General features: G+C 38.8%; 1 protein-coding gene across 8 annotated transcripts; it reads left to right on the top strand.

The window, feature by feature from the left end:
* The first annotated feature begins 48 nt into the window (after window positions 1-48).
* PSEN1 (presenilin 1) lies at window positions 49-26,397 on the top strand. 8 transcript variants are annotated; one of them, XM_037394354.1, is made up of 12 exons: window positions 49-116; window positions 2,859-3,002; window positions 4,857-4,895; window positions 7,764-8,020; window positions 9,342-9,483; window positions 13,193-13,260; window positions 14,670-14,890; window positions 17,198-17,296; window positions 18,570-18,656; window positions 19,575-19,748; window positions 21,812-21,930; window positions 22,224-22,379. In XM_037394354.1, exons 2-12 carry the CDS (start codon window positions 2,919-2,921, stop codon window positions 22,377-22,379), a joined length of 1,446 nt encoding a protein of 481 aa, XP_037250251.1. In that variant the 5' UTR covers window positions 49-116; window positions 2,859-2,918. The 8 variants fall into 8 exon arrangements, with proteins under 8 accessions (XP_037250251.1, XP_037250254.1, XP_037250255.1 ...); XM_037394358.1 differs by having other exon boundaries at window positions 56-116; window positions 4,771-4,895; XM_037394356.1 differs by lacking the exon at window positions 49-116 and adding an exon at window positions 581-682.
* The last annotated feature ends 1,315 nt before the right edge of the window (window positions 26,398-27,712 follow it).

Genomic DNA, 27,712 nt, shown 5'->3' with positions numbered 1-27,712 from the left:
GGCGTCCCCCGGAAGTGAGGTGCGACGGGGGGCGGGGCGCGGGCCGGAAGCGAGCGGGGCGGGGCTGCGGGGCGGCCAGGAGCCGGTGGTGGAGCCCGCGGAGGGGCGCCCAGCAGGTCCGTCTGGCGGCGGGGGGAGCCGGGGCGGTCACGGGCGCGCCGCCGCCGGGCGCGAGGGGTGGGTGCCCGTCGCCCGCCGGCCCGGCCCGGGCAGCGTGTGCGGCGGGCGCGCTGCGCCAGCCGGAGCGGCGGCCGGGGGCGCGCCGCAGGCCGGGCGCCGGCGTTAGGGGCCGCGGGGAGGTGGCTGGGCCGGCGGCTTGGGGGCGGCCGGGGCCGCTGTTCGCGCGAGCCCTGTGCCACACGCCCGCGGGCTGGGGCGGCACCCCTGGCCGCTCTCCTGGCCGAAGCGGGGCCGCGGCCGGTGAGGCTGCACCGGGCCCGGGGGGCTGGTGACACCGAGAGGGGCCTGCCCCACGCGCGGGGGGCCTGCCCGTCCTCGCCGCTCGCCACGGCCGGGGGGGCGCGCGGCCCGGGCGGCGGCGGGGCTGAGGGCGAGCCGAGGGCTCGGGCGCTGCCCGGTGAGGCGGTGGCGGCTGCTCGTCGCTGGCTGAGGAGGCGAAGCGCGGGCTGAGCAGGCGGTGTCTGCTGGGTGGCGGCGGGGCGCTCTGTGAAGTAGAGAGAATGTAAGAGTTTACTTGAGTGTTACTTCCACCTGCTAGGCTAAATGCAAACGCCTGAAAGCTACAGTTGTCGCTACTGTTCTTACTAAGGAAAGTCAAAGGAAGTAAGGGAGAGCTTTTTTAGACAGGCTATTTTAACGTTAGCTTCGTTAGAAAAATGTTTTGGCGAGTTCCTTTTCAGGTAAAAGAAGCAAGCGTTTAATTTGTGTCTGTTTAACGCACAGTTCGTTCCTATATTTTGTTCATTTGCCGTTATATTTCAAACTCGGCAGTGTTCATCTATTGAATAACAGAAAATGAACTTGTCTGGGAGGGTGCCCTGAATTTATTTTCTGAGCTCTTGAGCTTTCAAAAGGAATTGTTCTAACAAACCGTATGTTTTGAGGCCTGTTAGACACTGTCATTCAGGCTTCAGTGCAGCTCTTCTGTCAGTTACTCCTCCCTGTCTTCGGTTTCTCTCTGCTCTCCAGTAGCTGCTTGTTGTTTGATGACTTTGTGGTGGTTTTCTTTATCAGTCTTTAAATACAATTTTACAGGTTAGTGTTTTGTTTAGGGTTCCTCCCCCAGTCATTTAATTAAAATTTTGATATGTTGCTACACGAAAAATCTCATCTCAGATGAGAAAAAAGGTGAGTATGCTCCACATTTGGATAAAAATACTCAACTTTTTCCTCTGTCATGACCCTGTCTGTAATTGAGAATTTTTACCAGTAGCGGTCTTAAAATAACATTGTTTATATTCTGTAGCCCAACTAAAGAATTAGAGCAAAAACTTTAAAAGTAAAAGCAGCATAATGACCATTTTGTCCTTTAATCTTACATTTTGTTATATTTTAAGTTAGATGTGCTTTATTTTTAATTACAAATGTGGAAGAGAGCCATTGTAGTGCATACTATGTTGTCTTTTTTTTTTCCCCAAAATTTTGCATGCTTCCACTGGACTTGCTGAATTGACGTTGCTTGCGAATGGCTTTTTAGTGTAAGCTATATCCCTGATTAAGTTAGTAAGCATTATGTACTAGTCTTGTAAGATATGCATTTATCTATGAGTAGAGAAACAGCTTCTGCATCTTAGTATTTATGAAAGTGGGCTTAATTCCTTCTTTAAGTAAGATGCAGTCTTGCAGCACTTGAGGCTTGCTGCTGCCAAAAGTGAGAGGCCATGGTTTGTGATGTCGTCCTTTGTGAGAGCTTTTTGAGATCCCTCCATACATTGGTTGAGTATATGAAAACAGCAGGAAAATACTCGTATTTTTTTTTCCTGGATTTGTTTTCTTCCATTTTAGTGGGTAAAATCTGCAAAGAGGACTGATGAGTGCTGGAGTTGGCACAAAGTAGGAGCAGGAACCACTTGGGATGGAAGTCGGGGCTGGCACTCCACCCTTCTTGGTGCAGTGGTTTATTCACTTCCTTATGGTTTGTGTAACCAAGCCAGTAATTTATTGAAGCCTATTCATTGTTTCTTAAAATTATTATTTTTTTAAAACTTTATGTATTTACATCACCCTTCTTCCTCTTTCCTATGTATTGCTTTATCCTCCTCTGTTACGGAGCACATGGTTTAATCGTGTTTGCATAGGAAAATGTTAGCATGTGACTTTCTTGTGGAAGAATGTATAAAGCTGTTACAAGCCTACAGCACGTTTATTCACATTTAGCTGATATATAAACCCTAACACTAGTTCTTGAGGCTCAGCTGAAATACTGTTTTGTGTAGCTCTAGGTCCCCTTTAGGGCGTTACAGTATTAAAGATATATCCAGATGCTAAATGATCAAGTGTCACTCAGTCATCCTTGCTTGAAGATTCCCCGTGAGCTTATCAGCAATTCAGAACCAAGCAACTTGAAGCAAGTGTACTCTGCTGAGATAAAAACAAATTGCGCTCTAAGCAAGCATGCAGTGCTTCTCATTGCACAAGAAGGAATGGAGAATTGTTTTGATTTAATTGTTTCTGGCTTCTGTAGCTGATGAACTAATTTGATAATGCCTTGATGCTCTTATTTTTATGCTGGGAAATCCCTATTATGATCTCTTAGTCACAGATACAGTTCAGCAGTACATTATAGATAGAAAATGGTTGGTTTTGGTCTGTGTGAACTTAAAAAATTGGGGTAGGGAGGGGATGGAGAACCTGGTCATGTAAGAACAGAGGCTTTTTACACATCTTTTTCCTTTCAGCATCTCAAGAAGAAAGATCCATTTTGTGTAGAAATAAGTGATTTCCAGAGGACAGCCTCAATGACAGAACTGTCTGCGCATTTACCCCAGTTTCAGCATGGGCAGCTGACAGAAAACTTCCCTGATAACCACCTCAGCAACACTGTACGTAACAAACAATTTTACAGCATGGTAGCAGTTAAATCAGGAGGAATAATGAATGTAGATGAAAATACAGTTCAGAACTCTATTCAGAAATTTGTTTGTGAGGGTTAATTTTTCTCTATCTGGACTATTGTGGTGATATGCAGAGCAGAAAGAAATATTCTGTAAAATATCTGATGTTCTAAACTCGTTTTTATATAGAAATAAGATTTCCCCTAGTTTAAAGTGGTGTTGGAGTGACAAAGCCCTTCAGAAAAATAAGAAAATGGGGTGGGACCCTCCAATGTCAAACATTGGCCTTTAGAGGATTTGGTGACTTCTCTTGATCTAGCCTGGCAGTGGTCTGCTTGATCCACAGGTTTCTTGGTCACAGTGTTAATTTTAGCCTAGGTAGAGCCAGAAGCCTCAGTTTTGTTGTTGCTACTGCTGGTGGGCTGTATCTATGCAGGAGGGGCAGCACTGTGTTGTCTTACTTGTGAATAATTGTCAAGGTGCTGTCAGGTTGGGTGTTTTTTTTTTTTTGGGGTGGGGTGGGGCAGAATTCAAACCGTAGAAGTTTTATATGATGGCTTTGAAAGACCTAAGTGCATACTTGTGGCTAAAACTGTACTAATTGTACTGCACATATTTTGGTAAAACCAAGTTTAGATTATCTACTTGGGTGTGGTGCTCAGGCTCCTGGATTTGTCATGCTCAGTTCTTTGTTCCTGCTCTGCTATAGCTCTTGAATATCAGGTTTCCTTGTAACATGGAAATGCTCCTGTGAGGCTGGGCCACTTGTAGCCATGTTTATGGCAGCGATTCAAGAGAATATTTTATTCACTGCTCTGTTTTATACAATCCAGCGGTTTTAAGTAGAATTTTGAAAAATCCTTGTCTTTATCTCAGATCAGCATCCTGCTATATCAGTAAAAATATAAAACGTTTGAAAATTTATTTTTAAATTAAGAAGGTCAATCTGACCTAAGACCCTACTGATTATAGAAACTGGTAATAAAAATAGAAAAGTGGAAACTTTTGTACTGCATCCTTTGTGCATTTACTTCAGAGGGAATTAAAAGGGTTTCTTTTAATCTTGGACAGGTAAGAGATAAACTTCTGTTGAACGCTTTTGCCAGGTTAAAAAGGCAGAGCTCAGCAGTAAGCTGTGTGCTCACCATCCTTACAGATAACTTGCTGATGCTCCTGCCCAGCGATGGTATGAATGGATGGTTCTATTTTCTTCTCACTAACAGACTATATTGATGAGTAACTACTACTTTTGCTTTTTCTTTCCATGTGTAAGTGTAACTCTACGTGTAGTTTCAATACTTAGTTGTAATGTTTTTTCTCCCCTACACACATCCACACAAAAATCCTTTCCTGCTTAAGTATATCTTGCTTCTGTGGCCAACAGCCTGTGAAATCACAAAGCATTATAATTTGTCATCTCTTCTTCCAGTCACACGCCAAGAGCTCAGCTCAGTCTTCAATATCTGTCACTGTATAATGACCTTTAAACATAAAGGGTGTATGTGAGAGCTAATAAAGTCTGTGCCCACTGTCAGGCAAGGCAGTTTATTCCTGATATATTAATACGGGTTTAATAAATAAAAACTTCTTATCAAATATGCTGGGTTTTCATTTCTTGGTTCAGGGGCATTGCTCTGGGTTTGCTATTAACTGTTTTCCTGATAGGAAAAAAACCAACCCCTATCATTTGTTTTGATATTGTTTATTCATCTGAGAGTGGGTGCGTAACTTACATTTGCTTACGGTGTTACAACAGGTGTTACTGACTTTTTAGCTTCAGAATTTTCACTTTTAACTATGTCTGAGGAAAGTGAAGAGTCTGTTCCTTTGCTTCCACTTCAGCAAGAGTCCATGGCCTCTGCTCTGTTTAATACTCATCAGGTAGGATATGAGTGCACTTTGTTCTTTTAAGCAGTGGGGCACATGTGTGTCACATTGAGCTAACTTTAGTAGCCTGAAAGGACGACTTTTTTTCTGGTTATAACAACAAATGAGAGAATAACTCATTCTGATCTGGTTTTAATGTGCTGTGTTTTAGTATGTAAAGGCATTTTGTGGTTGTGTCTGTGTTCCTAACTGATGAAGGGAATAAAATGGCACAGTTGTCTAATTCCTTCAGTTTTTTCTTTGTTTGATTTTCCAGTTTTTTGTAGGGGTGTGCTAGTTAGTCAGGCTTTCCTTTGGCTGTTTTTGTGTTTGCTTTGCAAAGCTGTAGCTTTTTGGTTTACTTTTTATATTTCTGTGCCTAAGATAGGGTAAGTGGTCTCTCATGCAGGTTTGCTGTTACAAGAGAGAAAGAGCAGTTATTCCCCAATATGTGCAAATATTCTGTGAATATGTATTCTACAATTGTGCAGAAACCTAAATACTAGGTCTACTTAACTTGTGAAGCGTTCCAAGGCTCTGATCATCTCCAATGTAGTGTTACTTATGATCATCTTAGGCAGTTTATTTAGAAAGGTAAGCATATTGTTGTCCTGTTTAGACTGAGAGAAATGGAGTCAAAGTGAAAAATGTTACATTTGAGCCATAATCTGTACAGAAAGAGGTTCAGTTGCAGCCAGCATTTCAGAATGATTCAATGTGATCTCTATTTGCATTCTCCCATATTCATGTTTCTGTCTTTCAATAATTATATGTGAGCACTTTATGCAAAATGCCAAATGATTTATAATGAATCTTCTATTTTTTAAGAAATAATATTGAATTTAAATTTTTTTTCAGGACATACTTTAAGTTGTCAGGACATACTAAATTCAAATTAAGGTTAAAACCTTAATTCTAAATATCTGGTTGCCTGCTAGTTTTAGTTGTTTGATTAAGACAATTTTAGATTATTTTTTTCTCCCCTTATATTCAGATTTCTTTTTGAAAAATAAATCAAATTTTCTCAGAGTGCAGTTCCTGATATCCTGCTTGAGCTTGCTCCTAAGGATACCACAAAAAAGGAGTAAATAGGCAAAGCATTAAGTGTATGTTGTTACTTTGTAATATTTTGTAAAAGCAAGTTTTTCATGAGTTGGGGAAGTTGTAAAGCTTCAACCAAGGTTTTAGCAGTGTCAGTGTTTGCAGTTCGAAGTCCAGGATCTTGTACTCCTTAATCACTCAAGTGCTTTTGAAAACCCCGCTATGAGTTCCTGAGTGTATACTTAACATCTTTTCTGAGGGTGGGGCTGGGAAAATTCTGTGTAAAGGATCTCCAAAATTACTGTTGATTTATCAAAAAACTGCAGTGCGTTAATGAGATACAGGTCAGCAGTTATGTTTGGAAATGCTGTTAAGAACGGGTAATGAGACTTCAGCACTGCGTGTTTAAGGAAAAAAATTACATGCACAAGAGTACTTAGGCAGAATTTCATTAGGTTATTTTCAATGTCCTATCTTATGTCTAGAGTAATTTTACTAAAACTGAGTAATATTTTAAACATATTGCAAAAGGCATTTTCCTTCAGTTTATTGTACATTTTAATCTAAAAATGCTTTAGCACACTTACTCAAACAGAACTGTTTGTAAATGAGATAAACCTGAAGAAATGGGATAAATCTTCTAAGGAATCAAAAAATCTTTGTGTTACTTCTCTGTTAAACATCTTGAGTGGAGGGAATGGGAACAGAACAGCATTGACTTTGGACACAGTAATACAGTAAAAAAAGTAGTCTGTATAAACTGTTGCATTTTAGGCCTTGTTTAGAGTGACTTGTAGACATAAAATGGTTTTGTTTCTCTGTAGTCCAGAACAAGTAAAACGTAGCTCACTCTCCTGTTGTTTTCTCTGTGTGTGCACACAACATAGAAAAGGCTGAATGCCCCATGCTGACGGGGCTTCTTGGAGAGAGGGCAAAAGGAGTAGTGACACCAGGAGTAGTGCAGGCCTGACCAGTTACTTGTAAGTGCTGTTCCCAGGTTTTGCTTTTGCTTTTGCTTGTGGTTGGTTAATCTTAATTCCCATTGAAAGTTTACTTCTGTCCTTGTGTTTAAATTAAACCTTTGATGTTTTGTGTAGCAGTATCAGGAAGGCTAGGAGGCTTTTCATATTTGTTGACAAGAGTGGTGGAATTTCTTCCATGTCAGTGAAAAGATGTGGCAGGGGTATCCTTGGGAAAGGAGGAAAAGAATCTGCACACTTAGCTCATCAAGCTAAAACTTTGGGATCAAATCTCAGTATAAAGACTGAGAATTACCTGAGTTTTATCACTATTTCTGTGTTCTTCTCACTAAAAAAGTGGGAACACAATACCTCACAAAACTCCATTTTAATATACAATAATTATGTACTGTGGTGGGAGTAACATAATAAAGAAAATAGAATTTTTCTTGGAATTTTCGTGGAGTTAGGATCATAAATGTCTGTTTGGCATTATTTCTAGGAACAGCTATAACTCATTGTCTAGCTATGAGTAATCTACTGTCATGCACCCTTGTATTGGACCAAGGGAAAAAGCCGTCTGTCTTTATTCAGCTTTTAAAATTCTGTTTAAAGGAAAGGCAGCATAGGCAGTTAGATATAACCAGCCTACTTTCAGTTGCTGCTGTTTTTAATATAAATGCTTCTAACATAACCCTGCATTCCCAATCTTCTGATAACTACATGATGCAATTAATTACTACTGTTTAAGTCCTTGCTGTGGCAAGTGTTCTTGACAGTAAATACTACCTTACACATTTACCCCTCAAGATCATCTTTAGCTAAGTGTACAAGGATATGATTGTGGATAATTGCTGAGGAAACTATTTTTTATGTATTACAGAATGACAACAGCGAAAGACGTCGCCATGATAATAGTGAGCGCAGAAGAAATGACAATCCCGAGTCTGAGACCAACGGGCAGCCACAAAACAACGTTCAGCAAGTGGTGGAACAAGATGAAGAAGAAGATGAAGAGCTGACACTGAAATATGGAGCAAAACATGTGATTATGTTGTTTGTACCTGTCACACTTTGCATGGTGGTCGTTGTTGCAACCATCAAGTCTGTCAGCTTTTATACACGCAAGGATGGACAGCTGTATGTATTAATTTTTTCCCCTATCTTTTCAATGGCCTTACTTAGATAATTTTCTTTAATTTCCATTTCTTCAGGAGTCTAATTCTAGCAGTGAACTCCCTCTTGCCTCCCCTCCACCAGCTCAAAGGTGGTTTTGTTTTATTCCTCCCAGAAACCAGAATCTGTATTTGTGGTACTGTTGGCATTTGTTGTCTGTCTGGTGACCAGTTGGGATAATATCTCAGTGGTTACTACTTGATTCAAATCCTAGTCCTCATTTTAATTCTTAGTCTTGCCCTGTGGTATTTATAAAATAAACTCAATCCTGAGCCACAGCCATTTCAGTTGTAATCTACTAGAATACAAAGATTTTGGAAAAGGAAAAAAACCTACTCATTTAAATGAGGTAACATACGTGCCAAGTTCTGGTTTGCCTATGCTGTTTGGTAAAGGAATAAAAATGCAGGAAGAAGATAGCTCTATGAGGTTCACTTCTGTTGCAGTTTCAAACTTTCCTGGCAGATTTCCTGCATAGACTTCCCCCCCACCCCCACCCCCCCTAAAATATTAATGTTTCTGAAAAACAGCTATCTCAGTGAAAGCTGGTTTGAGAGAAAGGAGGCAAAGGAAGAACACTGGGCCTGTCAGGACCTGCAGCAGATCAGTCTAAATGTTCCACTGTGAAAACGTTTAGACAAAATTATTCACAATGTGTTTGGCTTTGAAATGTTTGTATGATATAAGCATGTCATAAAATGTTTCAATAAAACACAAAGTTCTTTTTCACTGTCAAAGTTGTTGATCAAACAATTATTTTTCTCGAGATTTTATTTATGGTGTTTTCTTCCCCCTTCCTCCCTCTTCTCCTTAATGAATGGGTTTTTTCCTCAAGTTTTTGTTTTTTTTTTTTTTTTGAAAGGTTGTTTCTTTAAGAAAAAGAGAGTTGAGCCCATACATTGTTTTGTTGAAAACACCGCGGAACCTTTCGCTGTGATTCCACTAGATGGTGTGCTTATAAAGGTCTAGTGGTGGTAATAGTCTCATGATCAATAGCATGTGAGTAATTGTATCAGACAGTTCTGGTTTTTGTTTGTTTTACAAAGTAGAAAATAGCAGTGATCTGAGAATGTAGGAAAGGCAAGTCTTCTAAAGAATTTTTTTAACTAATTAAAGTTTACCTAATACAATACTATGCTGCCTTTCAAATTTTGCCTAAGTAGGAAATAGCTGTTGCTTTTACAGCTCTGAATTGAAAGATTACTGCAATTTCATTTGATGTTGGCCTCATATCAGCAACATCTGTGCATTCAGTGGCATTTCAGTTGATTCTTTGTTGTTGTAGCATCTACACTCCTTTCACAGAAGAGACAGAGACAGTAGGACAGAGAGCCCTGAATTCAATTCTCAACGCAGCTATCATGATCAGCGTTATCATTGTCATGACCATACTCCTGGTTGTGCTTTACAAATACAGGTGCTACAAGGTGAGTATAAATATAATTGACTTGAGTGATTGTGCTAGTTTTATTTATTAGTACAGATTCTCAAGAATGGAACAAAATGAAGGGTTATGAAGGATGATTGAGAAAAAAATAACAGAATTGGTGATTCAGTTCACTGTTCCAGTATTGTGGCTTCCCTTCCTTTGACACAGTGGGGAGGCAAAGGGCTAGTGCTAACACTGCTGGCTGTTTTGTCAATTAGAATTAGGGTGGCATTGCTTCCTGTTGCTGTGAAGTGTCCATGTACTGAAATCTTCCTGTGGTCAAGAACTACAAAGGACAGACCTGGTCCTACAATTTGAAATCTGTTCAGGACTTCAGGGACTTTTCAAGGGCTCCCCTGTCCCCACCCTCCCTCCAGTATAGAAGTCTCCCAACAGCGTGATGTGTGTATGGCTATACACGCCAGGCAATATCCTTACAAAGAACACAAAGACTCTAAGGTTCTTCTCTAAAAGACTTCAATTGTATAATGATTTAATCTAGCCAAGTCCAGGTTTAGCATAAATAATTGCAATGTCACCTGTCTGGGAGGAATTTTTCATTGAAATTCCTGGTTGTCTTTTGGTCTTAATGAACCATTAGGCTCGGCCTAATAGAAGTTCCCAGTGTGCAGCTGGAACCTTGAATCTGTTTCATAGTTGTAAAACAGGCAGTGGTATCCATGCACTGGTCCAAAGCTTTGCTCCGCTTTATTTTGTTTTCAAGAGGGAAAAATGGTTTTGGACTTATGGCTGTGGGTGAAACCCCTTTACAAATTATCTGTGGAGCAACTGAGGAAATGATTTTTGCCTGAATCTGCATACAGCTTGGAATAGTGTTTTTTAAAGTATGGACCTTCTCTTTTATCTCAGTGTGGTGTTAAATCTGAACTGACAAACTTCTGAAATTGGCAATTCTGTTCATTATAATGAAGTCAAATAACTGGTGTACTTCAGCTACGTTCCTTGGCAGCCAGTTGGTTTTCTTCAGATGCTGAAGGCATTGACTAGTTTTTACTAAGCTTTTCACATTTCTGGCTTCCTTCTTGACCTTACAAAGCAGGGCATGTTCTTTAGTACAAAAATAATTGTACTAAAAAATGAGAATGATTAGACAACAGAAATTCACTGTAATGATATTTTTGTCCTAATTAAAATAAATAACTTAGAATCGCTAAGAGTATTTCTATGCTCTTATACCAGAATGCTGTACAATGTAGTTACCTGTTCATTGATTTCTATTTTACATGCAGTTCTATGTGTAGAATGTAGTGTAGATTACTGGGAATGGAACTTACAATTAAAGAATGTTAGGCCTCCAGCTAGTAGTGGTAATTTTCATATCTTCACAAGACTTGTCTGAAAACTCCTTTGAAGAAAGGAAATACTGTTTCAACTTTACTGCTGTTAGTTTCCTTTGTTTCTCCTGTATGTGATGAGTTAAGCATGGTCCTCCTTTTACCTCTTCAATCTAACCAGAAACAGTATCTTCAAAGGTGATTATATCTGACTAGCTTTTCTTTTTAACGTATTTTATTATTCTCTACTTTCTTCATTGTTTTAGTCTGCCTAACCAAATCTGGCTGCTGTAGCTCATTTTAATTATCTGAATTCTGCAGTCATTAGTTTTTATTCAAGTTGTAGCAGGCAAAGCCAACTCTGTACCAGCAGTCGATTAGTGTTGAAGCTGTTGTCAAATGAAGAATGAAAATTCTTTAATTAGAAGGCAACAAATCTGTCATGGTATCCTGCTAGGAAAACACTGGCCAAAACTTATGTGCTTTGGAAAATATGAAAGAGAGGCAAGTGATGTGGAAAATTATATAGCAAATGAGATACATACTGAGAATTGAAAAAATATTAATAATCTGTGTGTCAAATGCCAACTTAGGTCAACTCTTGAAACTACCTCCCTTAGGACTGTCGACAGTAGTTATGCAAAGTGTGTGTAAACATTTACTGAACTGTGACCTTGGTGTTTGAAATTGTTAGCATTTTACTCTTCACTAGAATGAAACATTAGAATTCACATTACTTTCTGAAGTGGTAAGAAAGTTTAAGAGGTTATACGACAAATACAACTACAGATAGAAGTCATGTTATTAAAAGAAATGACACAGCTTGCTTTGCCATTTTCTTAAAATGGTTTCAACTAGTTTTACAGAGAAGTAAAATTACTCTTGCTAAGTCACTTCTTAGATATATAGGTAGCTTTAAAAGTTGTTTGAAATTTAGATTCTGTTTCGGGTACCTGTCAGTTTTCAGCTTTAGTATGTTTTTTTCCCCCCACTTGCTATGAGTAGTGACAGTTTGACCAACTGGGATACTTCGGTAGTTTTCCTGCAGCATCTTCACAGGCACCATGCTTATTGCATGTGGGAAATTCTTAAGTCTTTTTGAGAATACACTAGCAAATATGGAAAGCCGATCTGTTAGATTAACAAGTTAAATGACAAGTTTTATTAGGTTTTTAGGTCAAATTTGAACTTGTTTTGAAAGACAGACATTATGAAGGAGGAGAATAAATGTTTCAAAAAATTGGTGAGAGTTTTAAAACTGCTGATGAAAAATTTAGTGTTAGACTAAATATACTAAATTACTGACTGTAATAGCTAGATTCTCAATTTGCTGGCAAATCCTAGTTGCCTCATGTAAATGTGATTCCTTTAGTCTGTGCATATGGGCTTTACTTGTATATTAAATTTCAAAATAATTTTAAAACTGTAATGTCAGATGCATTCCGCTACACATCTTTCAGAAGAAGAGAAATGGATAACACAGTTTCTAAAAGGTTTCTGAACATGTTGATCTGGTGTACGTATATAGCTAATTTAACCAGTTAATTTTCCACTCAACTTGTCTACTCGAAGCAGGATTTTTTTTATGCAGTTTGAATGTCTAGATTATTGCTTCTGACTGGTTATCTACTTGCAATATTCGGTCTGGTTTTCTATATAAGATTCTCTGCTGGGAATTTGACAAATATGTATTTCATTCTTAGAGACTACCAAAGTTACAGGCGTCTTCAATCTTAATTTTTAATTTTGCACAGTAATATACAAGAGTGGTACGCACTTTTGTCAGTATAAAGTCTGAGCACCTGTCATTTCCAAGTTTAAGTCTATGCGTGTCCCACTGAGTATAACCCTGAACTGTTGCTTGTTAAATTGTTGGGCATGTATATCTGCTCTGGTGTCAAAATTAGGGATTATGTCTATAGATGGTTGATAGACAATATAGAAGTTTTATATAGTCATTCATCAATGACACGCTAATTCTGAGTTTTAGCAGATAAGCACTGAAGGTATTTCTGTATTCCATCATTCTATAACTATTCTGAAAATGATTTGGAATTGGAGCAGGCTTTTTAATTGCGTAGAAATGAATCATGTTTTCTGTCTGTGTTAATGCTGGATGCTTGTGGCTGTGTTGTAGTGCCACTGTTACCAGAATGGCCTAAAAATAGACAAACAGTAGCTTTCATTGTATAGAACCTTTACTGAAAGACCACAAATCACTTAAAATTCATAAGTGTAAATTGAAATACAGTAACGTGTGTAGACTAGTTATGAATTTAGCAACAACCAAAGAGATATCTGAATATAATTTTCTTGCTTTAATCAAAAAGGAAAATAACCTTAAAGGCATTAAGTGGATACTAACTTTAAAGTAACAAAAAAAATAATCTGTATTGATATCTTCTTTTCTAGGTGATCCACGGCTGGCTTATAATTTCTTCTCTTTTGCTGCTTTTCTTTTTCTCATTCATCTACCTGGGGTAAGTGAACCAAAGCATTAATATGCTGCTTTTCATGTATCACTTTGTGTATGTATTTATTTTAGAGCTAGCCTTTGAATCTTAAGAGGAATAATAATGAGTAAGCTATTGCAACGAAGCTTTTTAGTTTTTTATAGGCTTGTAGAGTACACATAAAATACATTTATGGGTTTATAGTGTATCTGATATTGTACAGAAGTTAATGCATCACTAGAACAAGCTATTTTCTACAGGGTAGTTTATTCTGCTAATATATCTTATGGTAACTTTCATAGCCGTATGACTCAAGGGCAGTTGTTTATGTCATGGCTTTGGTGGTGTTCTCTATATGCAAAGATGGCTTGCATGGGAGTGGCAGAAAGGAATCAGCTGAGAAGAATCTACTTTCTCACCAAAATAAATTCAGTGGTTTTCTTTTCAGATTTGGAAACAGGCTTTTATCCATATATCAAGAAAAGGTATACATAATACTCAGTATTGTCTAAAGCAGGGGTCCTCAAACTTTTTAAGCAGGGGGCCGGCGTGCAGATGAAGTGGCAGGCAGCCATCTGCGGGTGCTTGGTTTCCCTCCCGCAACCCCCGGCGGGGGAGGGGCGGGGGGTGTTCTGTAAATACCGGGGGCCGGATTGAGGACCCTGGGGGGCTGTATCCGGCCCGCGGGCCGTAGTTTCAGGACCCCTGGTCTAAGAGCAACCTGATCAGGGTTTGTAACTGGAGTTATGCCATGAAATTACTATACTGTATATTTTTGTACCACTTAAGGTTCTTCAAAGAAGTGTATCTATTTCATTTGGTCTCCAGGGGGAGAAAATAGTGTTCCCTCAGTCACTAATTTTGGCAAAAGTGATCTGTGGTGCCTTTTTTGGTCAGTATTTTCTCTAACCTTAATAGTGACTTTTGAAATGCAAGGCAACATGTGCTGCACAACTGCAAAACAGGCTACATGGAGACGGGTTGTTGGGCTCAATTCGTTTGGGTTTAGATTGGAGTTGGCAGTCTTCCATGAGCATGTGTAGATAGAGGGAACGAAGGCTTTCCTGACACTCTGCTTTCCTTCATCTGTCCCTGCTGCCTCACAGCAGTGCTGGCTTCCTTTAGCAGAGGTCCAATGAGAAGAAGGTTTGTAACCAATTATACATTGTGTATATAATAGAAGGAAATAGAATGGTAATGAAAATTTTCAGGAAAGTGGAAAAGTTGGTGTGAATCAAACAATGGTAAAATTATCTCCTTTGTGAAGAATAGTGAAGTACTAATTGGGGATGGAATTTTACATTTGTGCCAATACATTGAATGTGAAAATAAAAAAAAATATATATATATATATACTGAAGCCTTCATCTGTAACTTGTTTCCATTGTTTTAAGCAAATTCAGCCCATATTCTTTTCTTTTCTTTTTTTTTTTTAGTGAGGTTTTTAAGACATACAACGTTGCCATGGACTACATTACAGTGGCACTCATGATCTGGAACTTTGGTGTTGTGGGAATGATTTGTATTCATTGGAAGGGTCCACTTCGGCTCCAGCAGGCATATCTCATTATGATAAGTGCTCTCATGGCCTTGGTGTTCATCAAGTACCTTCCGGAATGGACTGCATGGCTTATCCTGGCTGTCATTTCAGTGTATGGTAAGGTCTGCAGCAAGGCATGGTGACAGGTATTATGGTGTGAATTTCTTCTATTCCCTGACTTTTCTGTTTGTCTGACTAGACGTCAAAAGAATAAAAAGTATGTGTGTGTAGGGGTATCATCCAAAGTAGTACATAAGGTGATTACAGACTTCAGAAATAAGATCATGATTTAAACCAAGATTGGCCTCCTGCAGTTGAGGGCCTTGTGTGACTGTGACGCCTATCTTCCTTCAAGTTTTCTGGACTTCATAGATTCTTTGGGGAGGAGAACTGAAGTTATTCAAGACAGTAGGAGATAAGAGACTTTTTTGTTGTTTTGATCTCTTCTATGAACGTGGAGAGCTTCTGGCTTTTCATTTTCCCCAGGAATCCTTGGAAATTATTGTATGTTCAGAATTTAGGAGTTTGTCATTTGGGTACAGTCCTGTGTAGGTATAGATCTGGTCAACTTGTGAATTGCTCAAATTTGTGGACATCGCAACAACACCCTGATCCATGCCTAATAATATAATGGGAAGGGAGCAAAAAAGGATAAGAGGCAGTTTTCATTGCTCAAAGTCATTTTACATTTAGAAGGATATAGTTGTGAGATTTATTTCCTTAATTTCTTTTTTTTTAATAAAAAGAAAATTCATTTGAATTATTGCATATTACACTTTTTCAGAATGATGACTGAGATGCCTAGATGTAGTTTTTCCATAAAGCTTTAGAGGGCACTGCACACTTTTGGCAAAAGAATCACTCTCTATCCCAAATACTGATTTAGTTCCCAGCCAAGACTAAAATCCAGTTACTCAAACATAATTAAAACGTTACAGTCAAGTGTATCCGTGAAGATGTGCTCATAACTTGAATTTTTTTCGAAGCATGTCAGTGTAATGTTTGTATACTCTGAATGTCACTGATAATGATAAAGAGTGAGAATCTGTCCAGTTGTAGAAGTTCGGGGGTTAATAAGATCTGATTAGTTCTGGTAGGTCGGTGTACTACTTAGGTGCCCTTTTCCTTCAGACGGAGGAAAAATGTCCCTCGTGTATGCTCATAGATTGTAAGGCACGTGAAGAAAACTTTCCCACCCCCTCTCCCATTTCCACCCTTGGTATGACTGGAACAAACCCAAGTATTCCAAGCATTCAGCCTTCATTCAGTGATTGCAAAACAAAGTTACTTTTCCAGTCATATTCCAGGACCATAACGTGGTTGTTTTGAGTAAAGGGGAAGTAAGCTTCAAAGCCTGTGACCCCACACTAAGAATTCTTTGAGTGGGAGCAGCAATGGTGCTAGGGCAGTTAGCTCAGGTGCAGAAGGTCTGCTCTGTTGCAACATACAGCTCCTGACAAGTAAGTTGTTTCTTTTGGTGTCAGATTTTCTTTCAAATTAATTTAAAGGCATACAGTGGGTGGACAACTGCAAAATGTAGTAGCAGGGTTAATATGTAAACGTTACAGCTTTTTGTCCAAATATGCAAGACAAGGGAAAAGTAGTGGAGGTTGGTTGTGGAGTTGCAAATTTTATTAACAAACCATCAACATTCAGGTGAGAACACAAATGGAGCATCTGACGGTTCAGTTTTTCTTAATGTTGTGCTTTGATCTGTATAAGTAACTTGTACAGTCATCCTATTTTGTAAATGATTGCTTTTCAGTTAACTTTTACTTATTCATCCAGTTTCATATATTGGTCATCCGCAAGAATTGAGGGAAGCAACAAAAAGCTGCTGTTCTGTTCTTATGCTAAATATGCTTTGAGCACCTCTCAAATCTATGCAAACACAGCATTTTTCTGCAGTGCTTAATAAACCTGTTTTTCCTCTTCATGTGCACATTCACTTTTTTCTTCTTTAAGTGGGAATAGATTGGCAGTCATGCATACTTCATAGAAGTTATGTAAGCCTCACTTACCTGTTATTTTAAAATTTGTTTTAGCATTAAACTTGGGTTAAGAAAAGCTTTGATAATAGAAAGCAAGCTTGGGTATTTCCAAGATGTTAGTTGAATAGTATCTGTCATGAATTATTTGCTTTCAACTTGCAAATCAACATACACAAATACATTTGCAGTTGCATAATACCTTAGGTGAGGCACATCACGTTTTTGAAATTTGTATACATGTTACAGTAATGTGTGAAATAGGTTGCGTAACTGAGAGTATTAAAAAGTATTCCTGTAGGATACTGACTTACGGACAACAGCTCGCTCAGAAGTCTGTGTTCAGGGTAACATTTTGTCTTAACCAGTCTCTGCAAGTGTTACAGGAAAAAAAATTGTCTGCAGTGCTGTAAGATCTGTTTGCTCTTCCTTTCAGATTTGGTTGCGGTCCTGTGTCCTAAAGGTCCTCTTCGTATGCTAGTTGAAACGGCTCAAGAGAGAAATGAAACTCTCTTCCCAGCACTTATTTACTCATGTAAGTACATTTTATGAAATACTTTAAACTTACAGTCACACACTCAGCTGAAGTGTTTTTTCATTTTTCTGTGTTTTAACATAATGCTTGTCAGCTGGAATTCTTAGTCTGCTCACTTGGGCTTCAGTTTTCATTTTGCTGTTGACTCAAAAATGTGGAACATCTTCTGTCTAAGATCTTTTGAGATAAAACCCAGCATGTTTTGTTACAAAGTATGAACAGGAAAAATGGTAATATACCTTCTTTTGGCTGAAGAAGTATACCATTAGGCTGTGAATTAAGCCTGTTCAAAGGCTTGTTTCCAATAAGAAATAAAGAAAATATTTATCAACTATCAGTGCTTAAATAGCTTAAATGTGTGTTAGTGGAAGGAAAGAGAGAAATTGCCAGGAAGACTCATTTATAGAACTATTTTCTCCAGGGCTCGTCTCTTTTGATATGTTGTTTCTCCCTGTAGTTGTGAAAAATAACCTAATGAATGGAAATTGCTGTTACGACCTGTGTATCAATTAGTACATAATTCCAGTTTCTGAAGTTCCATGTTGCTAGTTGTAATCATATGGGTAATCAGTGCAATAGGTTATTTGTAAGCAGTTATGCTACTGGTGCTCAAGAAAGGCCTGTATTTGGAAGCAGGAAGTGTGCTGTAGGCTGGATGCTTTTACAGTGGAGAAAGGGGAAGGGTTTCTTCTGTCACCTGCTGTGTTTTACTGATACTGCTTATCGTTGCCTGTTTTGTGGGAGGAGAAGTTAAAGCTGAGAAACCACAAACTTGGTTTAAAATACACCATTGTAAGTGTGACAACAGATTAGAGAGGTTTTTTGTGACTGTGGAGGCAGAGAACAATTAATTTTGATGCAGATACTACCTCTGAATTGAAGTACCTCAGTACCAGCCTGAATAGACCTTTTTATGTGCAGATAACATAATGATTAGTGGAAAAAAGTAAAGAAATAATTGAATCAGATTTTCAGAGTCATCCTTGTATAGAAGCAATTTCTCTGTCAACTGCCATTGCCGTTTTTTTCAGCTTCTAGTAGGGATAAAACTTTTATTCACCAAATTCTGTAAACGTGTGTCGTAGCTGGTACTGGCTGTGTTCCAGATACTACTGTGCTTTAATGACAAGCCTGTTGGGAAAGATAGTTGTATCAAATAACTTATTTAAAAAAAAAAAAAAAGAACGGATTGATGCCAACACTATCTCAGAATTGCACACATCTAAAGGTATGATTAGCTATGCGGTTTCTGTTTGGTTTTGTTTTTGAATAGCAACAATGATATGGCTAGTGAACATGGCTGAGGAAGACCCAGAAGCCCAACGGAAAGCTTCCAAAAGCTCCGCTTATGATAAACAAGGTGAGTTTTTCTTTGACAGGCCTTTATAGCTGTTATTTTTTTAGAGGGTGTGTTTATAGATACTTGGGTTTTAGCGTTTTAAGTGTCCTGGTTCCTGTAGAAGAGCGAAAGCATGGAGGCCTTATTAGGAATGATGAGTCTGTCAAGACTTCAAAAATTGCTTGCTTACTGTGGAGTCAATGGTCTTGCATTCATTTTTCTGGGATCCAGGATGTTGGTGGTGAAATGACTGTCAATAGATAACTATTGACTGAGCTCAATTGCTTGTCAAATATCAGCATGATATAGTATAATGTTAATGATATAATTTATCATCAACATATATATATATGAACATATATATACATATGTAATGTTGGTGATTTATATCACTCATATTTGTATTAAACAGAAATGTCTCTGGCCCTCTTGGCTATGCAGCTAGTGTTTAAAAACATAGGGTTTGTTTGTTTAACTGTATTATTCAAGCAGAGCACAGTTTCAGATTTTAACATGCTTGAAAGGGTGTACGTATACGTAATGTTCGGTAAAGCTTTCTATTTTACTGGAAAATTAGACTGCCATTGTTGACTAAAGAAGCTAATGAAATACTAGATGAGAGTTTATTCCTTAAACTGTGATCTTTAAATTCTGCCACAAAACTTCCACTGTTCAAAGTCCTCCAGAATACTGCCACTTGAGTGCAACATGTAGATGCTGTGACTGCAGAGTGCACCTTGACTCCTGCTTGTTTAAATAAGTATTAAAAACCTAAGTGAGAATGTGTTGTAATAGTGTGTGCCAATGTTAGATGCTGCTAAGTATTATGGAATACCTCTTTTTTTTCCTCACTCTTCTATGATCTGACATGTGGGGAGATTGTCATGTTTTCGAAGGCGCATTTTTGAAGGAGGTCTTAAATGCTTTTCTTCTTTTGAGCTCCAGCAAACCAGACTCAGAATGAAGATGCTGAAGCAGATGATGGTGGCTTTAGTCAGGAATGGCAACAGCAAAGGGATAATAGAATAGGACCCATTGAATCAACGCCTGAATCGCGTGCTGCTGTTCAGGCTCTACCCAGTAACTCTCAAACAAGTGAAGACCCTGAAGAACGTGAGTATGGAGTACTGTGTCTGAAAGACTTAGTAAATCTGAAGCTAGATAGTCTGGTCATCCTAACTGCACAGATATAGTATGCCGTGAGCTAATAGCAATCTGAAGAGCTGCTCTTGCTCATGATCGATACTGACATGCCTCGTCAAAAATAGGTGGTTACTTTTTGGTCACTTTTGGTTTTGCTGCAGGAGTGAGTAACATTGGCCAAATTCCCTTCAGTTTGATATACAGACTCAAAGCTTCAATAGCACAAGCTGCTTTCAGACCATTATCCAGTCAGTTGCATTCGCTTCTGTCTTTTAGAAGGCTTTTAGGGCTTTTAGGCCCTATAAGTGCAGTCATTGTCGTTTTTTGCCTTAAGATTAAACTACTGTAATCCATTCTGTAGAAAGCAATGTTTAAAACCTAATTGGAGACTGAAATGAATGCAGAATGCCATGGGTTTGCTTGTTTTTCTCCAGCATCTTGCTGAAGTACAGTATCATTGGAGAGCATATGACATCAATACTCAGATACCTGTTTTAACAGACTCACGATTTCCAGTTGGAGTTTAAGCTGCTATTAATTAGATTTGCAAAGCTCTAAATAAATTAAGGTCTGCCTGTCTAATAAACTGCTCTCCCCATGTGATGCTTCCATATTTAGCAGGTGCAACTGCTTCCTCTGATTCTCAGGTGTTCCTCTGTTAAAGCAGAAGTCTCTGTATTTTTAAGGAACAATTTTAGAATTTACTTTGTCCTGAAAATTCCAAATCCAGAGTTTGTTGCAAATCCATTTTCATTTCTACAGCTTAGGAAAATAACATTAAGGTGCAAAAATGTTAGGAATTGGGCTATTTTAGTTAGTTAACTGGTCAACTAAAACTCTTGTCTGGCCAGACTAAATAATTTTTTCCCTTCTGTATTCCTGAAGTGAACAGTAACAACAGATGTGCAGTGATCCAGTTGGACTTGTCAGCCAGTGTTAGCTTACTAGAAGTTTGGAGTGGCTTAGTGGAAATTTGGAGTGTGCACTTGTGCGGAAGGAGTTATCGGGCAGTTGCCTTTGCTTATTGTTCTGTCATGCTGAAAGCAAGCATCCAAGTTTTGTTTCAGCAGTTCAGGGTGGTTCAGTGCTCAAGAGCTTTTCATGAAGGCACTGTTCTAGATCATAGATTGGGAGGTCTGCTGAAAAAGGCTTTTTCCCCTCCCTCCCCTTTTTTCCCCTTCTCAGTGATCAACCAGGTATACACCTCTGTTTTGATGCTCCGAGTTCCTCTTAAAACTCTGAAGTGAGTTTGGGGCTGGACTGTAATCAGATGACAAAGTAAACAGTAGGACAAATGAAAACAGCTGGTGACCTGATGTTGGCCTCTGCCAATATCTCAGACTAAAAGCTCAGAAAGTGAACTGGTGTTCTGGAAATCTCATTATTTTGTTTGCAGAAATAATTGAATTTTGTGCTCCCAGAGTTGTTGCTAAGGTAGTAATTACTATTTAAAAGAATAAGATTTACTCATGTGCTTTCCTAAACCTCACATTTTGGGCTAAGTATGTTGGGATTTTGGCTCTGTGATATGCTTTTTAGACCTACCTTAGTAAGAATTCTGTTGGAAAATTGGAAGAGCAGTGGAATATTTTGCTGGGTATAGGTTCTAACTGGTAAATAAAACATAATCTGCAAGGGACTTTACTTGTTTTCCCCCTCCCCTGGCCAGTTTAATGGCATTATACTTCAGTATTCTGTTGAATATGACATGGCAACCAACAGTGGACACCTCCCAACAAATAGAATGACAAATATCTGAGTTTTATATATTGCATGCGTATGTACAGGAGACTAGGAATATAGAAAAATTCTAATTATAGGATGAATTGAGTGGTGTAATGTTCCTAAGCCATCTTGTTTCACAAGAGTTTATCACTTGATTCAGGAACAGTACTATTTATTTTTTTTTAAATAATGTTCTTATTAACAAGTCTTGTTGATACTTAACATCTGTATTATTTTCTGACAATTACTGATAGATAATGTTACTAGACTGCCTGATACTTAATGCTGCCATGTATTCACTTTTGCAGGAGGAGTAAAGCTAGGTTTAGGAGACTTCATTTTCTACAGTGTCCTTGTTGGCAAAGCCTCTGCAACAGCAAGTGGGGACTGGAATACAACTTTAGCATGTTTTGTAGCCATATTAATTGTGAGTATAATATTATAATAAGGACAGTTTCTGTTTTTCATCAGGGACAAAGTCATAACTGCTACACTTTTTTCCTTTGGAATTTGTTTTATTTGGTGGCCAGACTGAAAACTGGTGAGAGCTTTAGCTGGGGTCTTCATTGGCTGTATAGTTTTAAGCCTTTAGTTTAGGAAGGCATGAACTGTATCTTGTATTTCTGTGGGATTATTGTTTTTGTATATAATCTTTTGCTTGTCAGAGTTCCCTAATTTCTCCTTATGTTTTTTGGTTTTTTTTCTTTTTCTTCCCCTCAGGGTCTGTGCCTTACACTTCTGCTTCTTGCCATCTTCAAGAAGGCCTTACCAGCTCTTCCAATCTCCATAACGTTTGGGCTAGTTTTTTACTTTGCTACAGATAACTTGGTGCAACCTTTTATGGACCAGCTAGCATTCCATCAGTTTTATATCTAGCACACTTGATGCTGGTATGAATATTTGTAGCAAATCTGGGAGGAGGAAAGATGTTTTTCCCTCAGTTCTCAACTGAGACTGAAGTTTAATACTCAAGATTCCAAGCCTGAATGATTACAACTTCCTCTGATGATGGTTGGTTGTTTTTTTCCTGAGACAACTGCTGCACTGGGCACCATATGAATTTTCCTGTGTGAAAGTGGCTTCTTTCCTGATGGCGCGTCTAAACCAGGTGCTATTATATCAGAGGTAATCTGATATACATATCTCTGGTAAGGACCACCTGTGAAAATTGCTAATGCTTCCACCAGCAATGTGATCTCTTACCACAGGCTGATTACTTTCACAGCACTAAGGGTGCTCGGGACTTCCTTGATGCTAACAGAGGAAGCTGACAAATCACATGGAACTTGTCCCTGTAACCGCTTGAAGAGAGAGAACCCAAGTCAGACTTCTTCAGCAGTGGTTTTTTTGACAGTGGAGTCCTGACTCTGCTCTGTGTAATGAGAAAGGACTTTGTAGCAATTCGACAAAGGGAGAAAGTACTGTCACTCTAAGAGTGTTCCACCACTTCGTAGACTCTGTGCCTGAGTGTGCTTGGTTTAGTAAATTTAAAAGCTTTTTTTTCCCCCCCCACACTGGAACTAGAACCTCTTCTCCGTTTTAATACTTTGTATCCTCAAGCATGGAGTGCATCTTCTGTACACCTGCTCCAGTTTATGTAGCTACTTGGACTGAATTATTTGGCATTAGTGGATCATAAGGTTCTAATTTGGATCTTAGATTCTGAAAGGTTAATAAACTACATTAAAAAGCAATTTCAGATTTCACAAACTCTTTGTGCTCTTGCAAATCATTTTGCTAGAACACCATTTAAAACTCTGTGTTTGAGAGTAGTCACTAACAGCATGGACTGCGTTGCTGGTGTGTGTTCCTTCTATTGAAATAAATAGGCATTTGCAGCAATCCCAGATGGAATTTAGCTTGTCAGATCTAGAAGCCAAAGTGCTACTGGTAGCACTTCCGATGCATCACTGAAATTTTTCATCTTGAAAAATCTGGTTTACAGTTCTGTTGACCTGAAGTATTGGTCACTTGACCATCTAACACCTCAGGTTGGGCAGGGATATTTTATTTTTTTTTCTGTATGTGTCCAGTGTCTTTGCTGGTAAGGATACTTAAGTGAGATATTACTTAATGTTACCAAGGAGCAAAATTGGTGGTCCTCTTCACTTAAATTACCTCCCCCATGAGGAACTGAAGACTGGAGAAATGAAAGATAACTCAAAATCACTGAAGAGATGGGATTTTTAACTTCTTACAGGAGAAAGAATCAATTCAAACCTTAAAACTGCTACACTCAGTTTTCTTCTTCATTTGAAAGAACTAATTTATGAATAATTACTTGGAAATGAGACTTGTGTGAGATGAAGTTGTTTTTGCCTTAGGCTCTTACTCTGTACAAATAATATTTTTTTTGAGGGAAGCAGAGGGAGTGGATACTATTGACGGGCATTCCATTTTACTTGCATCTTGATACTGGAGTCCTTGCCAAGTAGAACAACTGTCAAAATCCTGACACAAGCTCCTTTCACCTTTTTTTCTGGGGCTTTGTTTTGGTGCCTATAGATTCAGAGGACTGAGACATCACAGATGCTCACCAACCATCAGCCCAAATAAAGGAAGAAAGGCTGTGATGTATGCATCTGTTTTAAAACCAAGAAAGGCTCACATTGATTGTCCTTAGAAACATCTGTCTCTCTTCCAGTATGACTTGCTAACTGTATGTTAGCGTTTACATTTTCATAAAATATATTGTCTTATCTTCTCTAAAGTACTTTTATTCATCTCATTCATGTGCTGATTTGTGATGGATAGCATTAATAAACTAACCATACCAAAATTGCTTACACTGACTTTTCAAGTCAAACTTGCTCATGTTTTCTAGCTTAAATCACCGTTCCCTATTTTGCTGCAATGAAGCCTGACTTAAAACAGATTAGTTGGTTGGGTTTTTTTACAAGACTTTGAGTTGGTTTTATACTAATGTAACTTGTTCCTTTCATGAGCATTGTATCTAAGAAAATTTCCTTGTGTGTTTTATTGGGTATCGTAACTATTGTTTCATTATATAGAAAAGGTTTGCTAAGAGTTGGCATCACTAGCATGTGTTTGCTCATCTGACTCTCAGTTAAGAGTTGTTATTCAAATGCAGCCGTCATCTTTATTGTTGGGTTTTTTGGCTCAAATATGCACCATGGGAGCAGTAGCTCCACTAAGATTTGCTTTAGTATCTTATAGAAATGCACAAAAACCTTTCCACAAACTTGAATGGGTGTTGGATATACAACGCAAGGAAGAGCTCAGAATCTTCGAACACTAAATTGCTGGTCTTCCACTCCCCAGAGCTGCTTCTGCTATCCTGAAGTTTTAATTTCTGAGCTAGTGTGGAGTTACGGTGGTGGAGACTATGAAATGTATAATCACAGAAACTAATTTTATGTATTTGAATCTCAAAATAAATTCAGAAGGGAAATTGCTTTTCAAGCCCAGGCCAATATATATTAAATTACACTGCTTATTACCAAGTCTTACCTACACCTTCAAAAACCAGATGAGGTTTTATAATTTCCCTTCTTATGCCAAGTCATGGTAGCTTATGTTCCAAATGAGATCTTGCAACTAAAGATCGTCTCAGTACTTGGGTCCATATGGTTCAGTTGAAAATAGTTTTTGTTTGCATTTGGGTTGTTGCTACATAAGTGTGAAGGTTGCGTCACTTTTCTCTCCTTTGTCTTGAAACACTGATCTAATTTGAGATCATGAACCATTTCATCTTGGTTAGCTTGGTATAACTGAAAGACTTCTGATATGTAGTCTGTATTTTTGAGAGATTTCATTATTATTAAATTAGTATGTTAATGACAACACGTTAGACTGTAGCTCAGAAAGAACTATTGTGTAACCCTAGCACTAGATTCATCTCTTTTGGGCCCAGACAGACTCACTGGTCATTGTTGTGTGGCTGTTTCAGTATTCATACTTTGAAACTGTGTTTCGTGATAGCTTTCTCTTCCCTTTCAACTTACATCAATGATCAGTCTCCTTTTTTGGCTAAGCTTCAAATAAATAAGAAAATATAATGCCAAGTCAGAGATTTGCCTAAAAACCAGCCACTTTCATTTCTCTCTGGGGTTTTTTTTTTGTTTTTTCTTTTTTTTTTTTTTTTTTTTTTACCCCTGTTGAGGGATTTAATCCAGAGCAAAGAGGAGAGATTCCTGGAAGCCGGTCTTATAGCAGAGGGGTATGATGCTGTCATATCAATGTATGGCTATTTGAGTGGCACTCAAATTCAGACATCATCTTTGTGAGGTGAGTCTTGAAGGTGCACATGTGATACTGCAACATGTTCAGAATTGTTCTGACTGGGTAGATGATGACTTCGAGCCAAATAATCAAGGGCTGTGCTCCACTAAAAATGGCTGATATCAACGTACAAAGCAGACCCTGACTATTTCAGGCTTAGGAGACTGGTGCTTCTTGGATATATAGATATCTTTCTTACCTATAGAACTGCAGATTTACTCTGGCCCTGTAGATGCCAACTGTTCTGCCACTAGTGCAGCCAAGAATTAAATATGCAGGAGTACATTTTGGCTGGATGGTACTGTATGACAAAACTTCTCAAAATGCTTTATTAAAAAAAACCAACAACAAAACATTTGGCAACGATGCTGTTGAAATGAGTCTAATAGACTGTGGAACGTGTCTGCACTGTGATTGCATCTCAGTGGTAACTTGCTCATTGGGAATGCTGAAACATGAACTAGAACGGAATCTTTTACATCAAAGCATTTGCTGTTTCCTTTTTTACAAACACTGGTTTGTACATAACCTGAATTGAATGTGAATGTTTTTTAAATACCTTTCCAGTTCTTGATAAGATACTTTTTTGATAATTATTGCAAACTTTCCTGTATTTGTCTAATTATTAAAATAAAAGTTGCATGGATCCTGATTTACCTTGCTTTTACTATATTATTTTAAAGCCATCACTTAAAGCTGTTGGAGGCCTAAACACTGTAGCTATTTTTGTTCAACATTTGATGAGTAAGATTCCCGTCTTAAGACACGTAAAGTAGCTGCTTTATTTCCCAGCAGCGGAGTGCCTGGCTGATTTCTGTAAAGCACTTTCCTCTAACGGCTACTTTTTGTAGCTACTTCATTTAAACAGTGGGTCAAAGCCAGTTGCAAAGGCACCTGTAAGGTATAATTAAGCTGTGAAAAAACAATAACGAGCTTATAACAAAACACCAGCAAGCACAATGTAGATCAGTGTTACCCAGGAAAACTATATAGGATGCTCAGAAAGAAAACGCTTCATGAACAGTAATGTGTATTGTTACTTTGGTGTTGATTTCATATCAATATGATTGAAAAAGCTTTTCCCTAGCAGAGTTTTTTTGTTGTTGTTTTGGAAAAGTGTTCACTGCAAAGTTCAAATAGATGTGAGCTGACTGACTGCTATTGAAGGTGTTTCTCTGGGGGATTGTCTTGTCTCTGCATGGAAGGCCTGCATGGAAGACCTAGAGAAAGGTACATCCTGACAAGTAGAAAGTCAAGCACAGGTGCTAGGAGACCTGCATGGATGAGCAAGGAGCTGCTAACTGAGCCCAAACAGGAAGTGTAGAAGAGGTGGAAGCAGGGACAGATGACCCAAAAGGAGCATAGAGTTGCTTTCTGATCTTGCAGGGATAGGATTATGAAAGCCAGAGCATGTCTGGAGTTGAATGTGGCAAGGGATGTGAAGGGCAAGAAGAAAGGATTCTACAACTATGTAACAGCAAAAGGAAGAGTAGGGGAAAAAGGTGGTGGTGTTCCCCCTGCCCTGCTGAATGGGGCTGGGGGGAACTTTAGACAAATGCCATGGAAAAGGCTGACGTTCTTGTCTTCCTTGTCTTGGTCTTTATTGATAAGACTGGCCTTAAGGAATCCCATACCCCTGAGACCAAAGGGAAATTCTGGAAAAAGCTAGACAACCTTGGTGAAAGAGGCCGGGTTAGGAAGCGTGTAAACAAACTGGATGTACTTAAGTCTGTGAGGCCTGACAGGTAGTACCCGTGAGTGCTGAGGTTGCTGGTTGATATTGTAAGGCCACTCTCGTTTGTCTTTGAATGGTCATGACAGTTGGGAGAGGTTTCTGAAGACTGGAGGAGAGCAAACTTCACTCCTGTCCTCAAAAAGAGCAGGAAAGAAGAGTTGGGGAGCTACAGGCTAGTCAGCCTCACCTCAGTCTGTGGGAAGCTGACACAGAAAATCATCCTGGAAAGCAT

The sequence above is a fragment of the Falco rusticolus genome, chromosome 7 (assembly GCF_015220075.1).
Source record: "Falco rusticolus isolate bFalRus1 chromosome 7, bFalRus1.pri, whole genome shotgun sequence".
In the NCBI taxonomy this organism is placed as follows: Eukaryota; Metazoa; Chordata; class Aves; order Falconiformes; family Falconidae; genus Falco; species Falco rusticolus.
This window is presented reverse-complemented; position numbering and strand designations above follow the sequence as displayed.

Coding starts and splice junctions, on each gene's coding strand:
- PSEN1 (XM_037394351.1), top strand. CDS start 2,036: ATGGAAGTCGGGGCTGGCACTCCACCCTTCTTG. Junction 3,003..4,856: donor ATAACCACCTCAGCAACACT/GTACGTAACAAA, acceptor CTTCCACTTCAG/CAAGAGTCCATGGCCTCTGC. Junction 13,261..14,669: donor TTCTCATTCATCTACCTGGG/GTAAGTGAACCA, acceptor TTTTTTTTTTAG/TGAGGTTTTTAAGACATACA.